The sequence below is a fragment of the Hakea prostrata genome, chromosome 5 (genome assembly GCF_041222555.1).
Source record: "Hakea prostrata isolate BN-2017 chromosome 5, UWA_Hpros_2, whole genome shotgun sequence".
Lineage (NCBI taxonomy): Eukaryota > Viridiplantae > Streptophyta > Magnoliopsida > Proteales > Proteaceae > Hakea > Hakea prostrata.
This window is the reverse complement of record NC_142604.1, coordinates 35,988,998-35,999,436: the sequence shown is the minus strand read 5'-3', so window position 1 is coordinate 35,999,436 and position 10,439 is coordinate 35,988,998. Positions and strand designations below refer to the sequence as shown.

General features: G+C 35.3%; 1 protein-coding gene across 1 annotated transcript; it reads left to right on the top strand.

Moving 5' to 3' along the window:
* The first annotated feature begins 844 nt into the window (after positions 1 to 844).
* ORP4C (OSBP(oxysterol binding protein)-related protein 4C) lies at positions 845 to 9,581 on the top strand. The gene is made up of 7 exons (XM_089155592.1): positions 845 to 933; positions 3,004 to 3,162; positions 6,884 to 7,129; positions 7,841 to 7,937; positions 8,447 to 8,732; positions 8,893 to 8,995; positions 9,077 to 9,581. Exons 1-7 carry the CDS (start codon positions 931 to 933, stop codon positions 9,329 to 9,331), a joined length of 1,149 nt encoding a protein of 382 aa, XP_089011718.1. The 5' UTR covers positions 845 to 930; the 3' UTR covers positions 9,332 to 9,581.
* The last annotated feature ends 858 nt before the right edge of the window (positions 9,582 to 10,439 follow it).

Below are 10,439 nucleotides of genomic sequence, written 5' to 3'. Positions count from 1 at the left end.
TCAAGAAAAATGCAAGCCAAAGAATTTGAATGAAAGAGGAGATTCTACCGATCAAAAGAATTGAAGCAAGCTTCCATAATTACCACCTTTGTATACCCTCCACTATGTCGGAAACGTCTTAACGAATCCTTCCTCGGATCAAGATCACAAGTCAGAGAACAGAGGAGAACCGAAACCAGAAGAGCTTCTCACGTACGTGAGACCCTAAACCCCCAAATTGATTTCGTGTAAATCTGATTTTCACTTAACCCAACTGAACCAGCATATGAAATATCAAATATATACAAAACAGCCTAAACCAAAAATGGTTCAAAAATAACTGAAACCCTGAACCGAACCAGTTCTTACATATTACCCCAACATGAATGATTCAACGCATCCATTGCATTGAACCCAAGCAAAATGCCTTTGCAAATAGGGGCAACGCTTCCTACATCTTACATTGTCCAAATCTTATTAAATGAGAAAGTCTCGGGTAGTATATGTCAGTAGTCATGAAGATACCTCTTCACCATGGTTAAGTATCCTAATGATACTAGTCCTTACGTAATCATATTATCTATATATATATATGGCTGCAGATACAATACATATTGTTGTTACGTGTCCGTATCAACACTTTAAACCATGCTGTCCACTAATTAACTCCATATTTATATAAATCCAACCCAACCCTCTAAAGCTAGCTGGGGTTAAAACCCAAACCGCAAATTAATTAAGGCCTCTTCGTCTTGTGTCTTCTCTCTGAAGAAAAAAAATAAATAAATATATTATTATTATATATATTAAAAAAATATATATATATATATATATATATATATATATATATATATCAGTTCAGCTCGTGACACTTTCTTCTGCTTCTGTTTGGTCCCTGGAAGAAACCATTTCAGTTCAGCTCGCTAATCCTCGCCTTCTCGATTGCTTCAAATGGTATTTCTCTCAAATCTCTCTCTCTCTCCAAACCCCCAACCCTGGGTGTTTTCATTTGTTTTCCTCTTTAGTCAAGATTGGTTCTTTGCATGCAAGATTGATTCAAAACACAGATTTATTGTTTTAATTGTTTCTAGATTACAAGCTTAATTTGTTGCTTAATTCATACTGATCAAAGCTGTTTACATATTCCAGACAGACTTCATAATTCTCTCTCCCTCAGAAATTTGTATTCGTCTTTCCAAAACTGATAGCCTGAAACCTGAAACCTGAAACCTGAAATTGTTTTCCGGTGATAAAATTTACTGTTTTCTCTGCTCCGGGGAAATATACCGTTTGATGAAACGAAACGTGTAATTACGTTCAGAGTTCAGACACAATACAAATGTCTTCGTAATGACCGATTTACCCCTCCCATCAAAATTTTCCTATATTTATGAGGTGTGGACGTGTGGTGTGTCTTTCTTGACTTGTGTGGCAATTCTGGAATTGAATTACAAGAATAGAATCTGGTGGGCCCTACTTTATATATTATAAATTTATAATTAGGGTCTATCGATAAAGTAATTCATTTTTCAACCAATTTAGTTTGACTTTTTGACTTCAACCTTCTAGATTGGCGACTTCTTGACACATTACTTAATGATATTCGCTTCCGCTTCGTGTATTTTAATTTCCCTAAGTTTTTTTAATCTAGGCGTGTAAATCCATGGTATGAAAATTAGTATACAATCTTTTATTTTATTTTATTATTATTTTTTTTTAAAAAAGCTAGAATATATATAATCAAGGAATTAAATTCAGTCGTTCGTTTTCATAACAGCATTAAAAAAATGTCATGTGTTTTCATTAAGAAAAAAATATATATCATATGTCATGATCCGATGGTGTTAAATGTTTTTTTCTTTTTGATTGAAAAATAATACTTGAACGTTAGGAATGCTATAATTTTATATGGGTGTCATGATCCTATGGTGTTAAATGTTTTTCCTTTTTGATTGAAAAATAATACTTGAACGTTAGGAAGGCTATAATTTTTATATAGGGGTAAAAATTAAACTGGGATGGTTGATTCCGGTTAAAATCAAATCTTAATCATTCCACCTTGTTGGCTTGATATTGATTTTGTTTTTATTTGTTTTTGATAAGAGCTTTATTAAAAGGAAAAAAACGCTTACAACCTCAAGATAGAACATCAAATAACAGAAATTGTTGAAGATATGTGTGTACATAATTTTGCTTTTCTTTCATATTTTTAATTTTAAAATTTTTGTTTTTCTTTCTTTGTAGCCGTCGAGTTTATATAAGGGGAGGGGATGAATATTACTAATATAGGTGCTGGTGGATGGGTGTGAACCCAAGACCTCCTCATAGAAATTTGGGCTTTTAATCGCTCAACTAATTAACATCACCATTGGCATTCTCTTAATTCTTTCTTCCTCTATCAGTTCCTTTTTCTTCTTCCTTTCGTCATCTCATCCTACATTATAAGATATAGAAAAAGGGTATATTTGTCGATTTCTCTAATCAACTAACAGCTTCAATTGAAAGGGGCTACATATTACCATTCAAGTGAGGTTACCAACTTTTAAGACTTGACAAATTAAGGTCCATCCAATCTGAATGTGTAGCATCACGGGATGGGGTCTCACAAGTGGGAACCCCTTTTGAGAAATTTATTTTGATAACACTATATCCTCACGCTTCTCCATTACACATTCAGGAGAGAGATCTGCTTTATCAGTGTTTAGAGGTGGGTTTCTTTCCTAAATTTGGAAGAGAGGTGTGAAGGTAGTATTATTATCCACTACTCTCGAGTCTCGAGTGAGTGTAGAGGATCATGAGTCCTCCCTTTGTGAAAGTATAATATTGAGGGGAAGGGGAATTACCCTATCCTTGAGGAGCTGATTGGAACTTAAGGTACGTCGAGCTGATTAAGTCTGAAAGGAGGATTTATGAATCAAATTGATATGATGTGGTGTTCCATGATCTCCTAAATTAATTTGATCTAAACTTAATCATGCACTAGTGATTAAAATAGAATTGTACTTATAATGCTCTATTATGCAGAGTAACGAAGAAAAAGTTGACAAGCATCCTATACTTACACCACCGATATCTTTAGATGGAAAAATGGCTGCTGATCATCTAAGCACAAGGGATCATCTCCAAGGAGTCTTGAGCATCTTCAAGAAAGTAGGGCCTGGATCTGACCTCACCCGTTTTCAGGTAATAAGCCTCTATATTTGATTTTTCTCATTCTTTTAATTAATTAATGACCAAATTGCTTAATTTGGTATTCTAGAATTAATTGGGCTCCTTAATACTGACACCTTCCTTACTTTATCCTTCAATATCAAAGACACTTCAAATTTGAATTTTTATTAGACATATTGGTCTAATTTGTAATTAAATGTCGGTAAATCTTTTTTTTTTTTTTCAATGCGTTTATGAAAAACAAAGAAAAATGAAAAAGTTGGGATAGATGATGAGGTCCATTAATTCACCCCATAATTAATATGTAAGGGTGTGATGGTATTTATAAGTGTACCACTAACCATTCTAATAGTGTTGAAGGAGTGTTCTTTTAAAGATAAAGTGAAGTATCTATATTTAAAGAGAGGTCCACGTGTGATGTGTTTTTGAATACACAAGACCATGTGTGCATATTGGATAGGGATCCATTAATCCTAAAACACCCATAGAACTAAGAATCAGTGCAAACTATTATATCCACCAAAGTGTCCAGAAATGAATGCAGTTTTGGAACAACCACATCATCTCAGACCTTTCTACTTGAAATTTCTCTATCCTTCCTCATCCCTAGGTCATCTTTCATAGTCAATTATATTCATGTTTCACATCCCCTTTGTCCCATTCACTTTTTGTTTGAACTTGATGATCTTTTTGAAGCTGTTGTTAAATAGAAAAACTAATAAGAACGGTTTTACTGCTTCTATATAACTGTTGTCATCGAATATCAAATACAATTCACATAACATATATCACAAAATCCATATGCATATATACACACACAAGCCTTGTATTATTGGTATACCAATTGTATATCACATCAATATCGCATCAACAACACACTTTATAAATTTTCGAGCACACGGGTGAAGAAAATAGGGAGAAGGGAAAAACCCAAGAAAATACGTGGGTTCAAAAAGATAGAGATAGAAAGATGCACTTCATTCTTGTAGGAATAGGATTCAAATAAGGATTTAATGACAATAGGACGGTGGCATATGACTTGTGAAGACTCTTCATCATCTTCTCTGATTTAAAGTACAGGAAGAGAGAGTACCAACCAAGGTCTAAAGTATAGCCTATGTGTAATGTATTGGTTAGCGGATTTTAAGATAAGTTTATGTTTGTATCGTGTCGTATCGCAAATACGTATATCGATCAATGCAAGTTGGATGGAAATGATCAAAATACATATGGAACATTAAAACGAATGTTTTATACTTTGAAATTTAAGATGATTAGGTTAATTAATGAATATTAAACTAATTAATTAAGCTAATCATGACAAACCCAATTATAAAGCCCTTATACCAAAAAAAAAAAAACAATACTAACTCGAAAGAAGGAACTACATATAAGATATAACCTTCTTCATATATGAAATACACCGATTATTCCCTTGCATTGACGAATTGTTTTTGACTCACCACTTCAGTTCATCTACCTCTTTACCATCAACTTCTCAAAAATCAAAAGCATCAAACCCCAGCAACCCATCACCATCAGAGCTAGCCCAACGATCCAAGCACCCCCACCGCCTCTTTTGCTGACAGTTCACACATAGCTTTGTAACTCCGTTGATGATATCTTGCCATCTCCATCCTCGTTGAAGTACTGAAACAACCGTTTAAGGTGTTTACAATCAAGAATTGCTGGTAGAGAACGATTAAACTGTCATATTCATCTTCCAATACAAACTACCATAGCCAGTGTAACATTTGCATATTCATAAGGAGCATCTACATTAGAAAAATCATTTCACAGCAAATTCAAATTTATATATGGTTCAAACCATGCTTCCTTCTTGGCTTTGAAAGCAAGATCACTGCTCTTTAATTGCCAATATATATTTAGTTAGACCAAAAGAAATTGTTCACTTTGCCAATACATATTTTATCACTCGCTTTTACCTCTGTCTTAAAACTATTGAATGTTTGAATCTTATTAAATTCTCAGATATTCCTAAATTCAATTGCTAGGACAATGGTAATATCGGAATTACTTTCAGCCACCAGTCACCCCCCCTTAAAATTCTATACCCCCACCCCCAACCCCAACCGTAAACTTTAGTAAGATATGGTGGACTTGCTTTAGCAAACATCTTCCGGTCATCACTGGCCGGTTAACTGTCTCTTCTTTTTGCAGCAAAGAAAATCTTCTAAATTAAACATATAGAGGTTATTTGAGTATTAATTTAAAATTCTTTCATATGTAATAGATTTATTAACTGAGATAATACAAAAATCATTTAAAAAGGGTAAAGGAATCAAATTAAACAAAATAAATTAAGTCCATGTAAGTAGCAGGAGCAACGGCAATAACATACACATCACTCCATTACAGTAATGGTTCTTCACAGAAAAATTACAATAATTATTTGTCAAACCATTATCTAACAATAAACTTAGAAAACTATTTCTTCTAGATTCCTCTAATAAAAAAGAAGATACACATAAATTAAAGGATATGAAGCCTAAGTCATGAGGAACTCGTAGCACACCTGATAAATAACCACTGTGAGGAGTGCCATTGACACGAAGAAAATATCAACCAAAGAAGAAGATCCCACGCCATCGAAGCCTGTTAAGAGACTCAGAGTCACAATTTTACGGTTAAAGCTCTGCAACCCCTGACAAACTCAAGTCATTATTTGGGATCAACTGCATTTTTACAGTGACAAAGTGGAAAAATCCTAGTAGATATATCAACAGGGGTTTGTCGATCGACTAAGCTGCTCCAACAACTATCAAATTAACAGGAAATGAAATGAAAAAAAATTCGACTTAGAACAACAGATCTAGGATCCTAGCGAGTACACAAATTAAGAGTGAGGGCATTAGAAAACCTTAGCGGCTTTGGTGAAACGATATCCACTTTCTCCAACGGAGATGTTGAGCACAAGCCTCTGCAAGTTGATCTCCCTCATAGGGTTGGATAGCTTCTTCTCTGAGGCCATGGCTTGCCGTAATCGAGTTTGCATAGCAGCAAGGTGGAATGACAGAGGTGGGTGGATATGAGAAGTAATCATTCTCTTGCATTAGAGGATTAGACGATTTCAGCGTCTCCTCTTTGGCGTTTGGTACAAGCAGTGTAAAATAGTAAGCGCCCCAACGTTTATACTTCCTTATTGCCTACAATTATGGATTTCAATCAATTAATTAAATTTAGTTTCACTATAATATAGAAATTCTAGGAACGTTTCTTCTTCCAATGTCATTGGGTGTTGTTTTACTCATTACTTGATTGATTATTAGATAATTAATGATTTGTTTGAATTCAGGGGACACTTCTTCTTCTGATGTCCTTGGGTGCTGTTTTATCCATTAGTTGATTGATTTTATTAGTTATTAGATAATTAATGATTTCTTGAAGAAAAAGAGAAGGGGAGAAATTGAGAATTAATTGATTAAATACAAATGGGCATTTGAGGAAAATGAAATGTAGCCATTTCCCCTGAGTTCATACTTTTATATAGTAGTAGTATGATAGTATGATATGATAGTATGCTAGATACTTCACTTTTATCTTTAAAAGCACATTCCTTCAAGATTGACTTCTCTTTTGAGTACTTGAGCAATTTGTTATTGTTTTTAATAATTTCTAATCAAAAGAAATTGACCTAGTTACACTATATCTGTGTTGATCTTTTTTTTTTAATTCTCTACTTTTATTTATTTTTTGGTTTATGGAAATGCAGCTGCCACCTCACTTCAACCTCCCAAAATCGCTTCTCCAGTTAATAGGAGAATCTGTGTATTGTATCAGTGATGATCTATTGAGCAAGTGCGCAAATGGTAAGAGCTCACTTGATAGAATTATGGGTGTTGTTGCTTGGAGCATATCAACTACACGACCACCACTAGATGGTGTTGCTCCTTTCAATCCCATTCTTGGAGAAACCCATCATGTCTCTAGAGGAACTCTCAATGTTCTACTTGAACAGGTAATTAACTAATTTTCTTGATGTATTCATTTATAATATTTGTGAATGTGCTTTCGGTATGATGTTAGTAGTCTTTTGTATAGAAATCTTAAGTTTAAGAAGATTTTGAGTTCGAATTTTTGTCCCTCCATACCTTTCCTTAGACCTTTGGGCTCCAATAGAAAACTTTTTCCATTAAGAGCCAAAACCCGTATTTGTTTATTAAACCATGGTAGGATGATAATGGAGAGAGAACCAAAGTCCTATTGTTTTCATATGTACTTAAGTCGTAAAGAGAGTGGAATGAAGAAAGAAGTTATATTTTATTTGACATGGAATCACATCTTTGATTTTTTCATAAAATCCTTTTCTTTTCTTTCGTGCTTTCTCACCTCATTACCGACATGTCCCACCCGTTTGTAAAGGAAGGAAAAGTGAGGAAAAAGTAGAATATGTGGGTTTCATAAGTCTACAAAATCTCACCTAGAACCGGGACTTCTTTCTTTCAGGTGAGCTTGTCCATTCATTTTCTTACGCCACTAAACCAAACAAACTCAACATTTGGGATTTTATTGTAATAGTACACTTTCCCACCTCTTTTTATTTTATCAAACAAATGTTATTCACTAGTGAGGCCTATTTAGCTAATTATTTTTTGTGTTAACCCTTGATTAATAGAAGTATATATGCCTAATTTTTGTTTTGATTGTTGTTAATTTAATTTATTAATAGGTTTCACATCACCCACCAGTGACAGCACTTCATGCAACCGATGAGAAAGAACAATTGGAGATGCTCTGGTGCCAACATCCTGCCCCGAAATTCTATGGTATTTTAACTTTCTATAATGTAGGATCAAAATAAATTAAATAGAATATATTTGGAATGTATTGTGGTTGATCAATAGGAGGAGGATAAGAATATGTTACCAAATGCATACCACAGTAGGGAAGGAAGGAGTGAGATTTAAGTTACATCTTAACATGGTTCATATTCATAATGCCGGGATTATGAACAACTAGAAATATAATAATTGAATGTGGAGACTTGTAGAGTTAAACCTATGGACACTTGAGATTGATCTCCCTAATGGCTGCTGGTTTTGAGAAAGAAAGCTCTACTCAAAGCACCTACATGAATTGTATTGTGAATAATCGGATACCAAGATACATACTTCTTAGCGACATCCATTATCCCAAAGAGAGGATAGAATCTACCTCTAAATTTTTTGGAATATTTTCATCCAAACAATTGCATATTTGCAGAAAAAAAAATTGAAAACTGCCTTATCTGTTTTGGTATATAGCCATTTATAATCTTTTCAGAATCCTATTTTAGGTGCTACAGTAGAAGCTGCACTGCATGGGAAGAGGCAATTGAAGCTGTTGAATCATGGTGAAAATTATGTGATGAACTCTCCTACATTGTTTATCAGATTCTTTCCGAAACACGGCACGGATTGGGTTGGCGACGTAACAATCCGCTGCGAAGAAACAGGTCTCGGAGCCGAAATTCGTTATAGAAATAGTCTGGGAAAGGAAAGATCTATTAAGGGGAGCATATTTGATTTCTCATCAACAAATAAAACCATCCCTCTCTATGAGATCAAAGGCCACTGGGACAGGTTTGTATTCCTTCTTTTCAAAAGAAATAACTTTGTTGTCCTCCTATCTATGGTATGGTTTTGCCACACCTGCCATGAATGCATACCAAACACAACCTTAAACTCAAAACATTTTTTTTTTCTTTTCTATTTTAAACTTTGGTGTGTTATATGCATGCAGCACTGTAACAGCAAAGGATTTGAACAAAGGGACAACAACAGTCATATACAATGCTAAAGAAGCAATTTCAAATCTGAAAGTTCCTATTATCAACAGCCTCAAGGTATCAAGCCCCACCTCTAGTAATCAATTTTTTCTTTTGTTTTAAGACTTCTTATGACTTAAAATTATTTCTGAAAATCAGGAACTGAGGCCAAGTGAATCAGTTCTCGTGTGGAGTGAAGTCAGCCAAAGCATATTGAACAAAGAATGGGAGAAAGCAAAAGAAGCAAAGAGTGTTGTTGAGAATAAGCAAAGAGAGCTCTCAAAAGAAAGAGAGTCCAGAGGAGAAGCTTGGATTCCACAATTCTTCAACGTTTCTTGTACAGGTGAAGGTGGATGGGATTGCTCTCCTAAGCAAAATTTGGTTCCTTCTGCTCCAATTATAGTCCCACTTTGAGCATTCACTTAAATTACTTCTAAGTTGCCAGCTCAAGTGATGGGCATGTTTAATGTGATAGATTAGTATCTCTAGGGGCGGCCTTTGAGCAATGATTGGTGGACCATAGTTGTGGTTTAAGGTCAAGGTATTGAAACAGCCTCTCAACAATAATTGTTAGAGACTCTCCTCGTGTGAAAGCCTTCAACACTGAGTCCGTACTTTTTTAGTGTTTGTTTTCCTCTTTAACTCATTCAGATTGGTTTCGATGCTCTCGTTCATATGTAATAATAAAAGTAATTTTATTTGTAATTGGATCTTACTATGTGTTGATACGGAATCTCGCTCGTCCTTCCCTGTCAAGAACCTGCAAGATACGAGCTCGACCTTGGAGGGTCGAGGTACGTCTCCGACGAACAAGTCAGTACCAATAATATGATCTCAACTACTCAATAGAGAATTCAAGTAATTGATCACAAGAAGTATGAGTACCTGCCTTCTAGTGTTTACCAGAGGTCTTTATATAGTGTATGGTGATAGAGTTATATTCGGAGTACCTGCTATGAGTTGTTGTAGGAGAGTAACTCTTTTAGAAGAGTCCTTTTACCTAACTAACTCTCTTTTCCAGTTGTTTGGTGGTAGGAGTCTACCTACATGAGGCCATCTCATATTGCTATAAAGATGGACTTTTTAGTGTGGTCGGTCCTACCATGAACCACCTGGCCGGATCCTGTTGTATTGTAATCCTGGTCGGACCGTACAACCGCCGGTTCAGACCTGGGATATAGAATGACCATTTTAGTCATTAACAGAAGCCCCCCGTCCCCTTGTGCTCGAGAACTTTATGCTCGGCTCAAGGGAGTGTATGTCATCCCGTGTACGTGGTATTTGGTCGAAACGACCATAACACCCTACCTCGAAATCTGTAACGTCCCACTCTTATGTAGCCGCCGAATTTGCGCGCATAAACCAATGCACGTTTCTCTAGGCTCGTTCGTGGGTGACACGTGTCGTTGCTGTCTCTTCATCATAAATGATTGTCATTATGATGAAGAGACTCTTCATTTTCCACCGTCCACCATTAGATCAGTATCTACGCGAATCCATCATCGTTGGATATGGATTTTTA

Coding starts and splice junctions, on each gene's coding strand:
- ORP4C (XM_089155592.1), top strand. Junction 3,163..6,883: donor CTGACCTCACCCGTTTTCAG/GTAATAAGCCTC, acceptor ATGGAAATGCAG/CTGCCACCTCACTTCAACCT. Junction 8,733..8,892: donor ATCAAAGGCCACTGGGACAG/GTTTGTATTCCT, acceptor ATATGCATGCAG/CACTGTAACAGCAAAGGATT.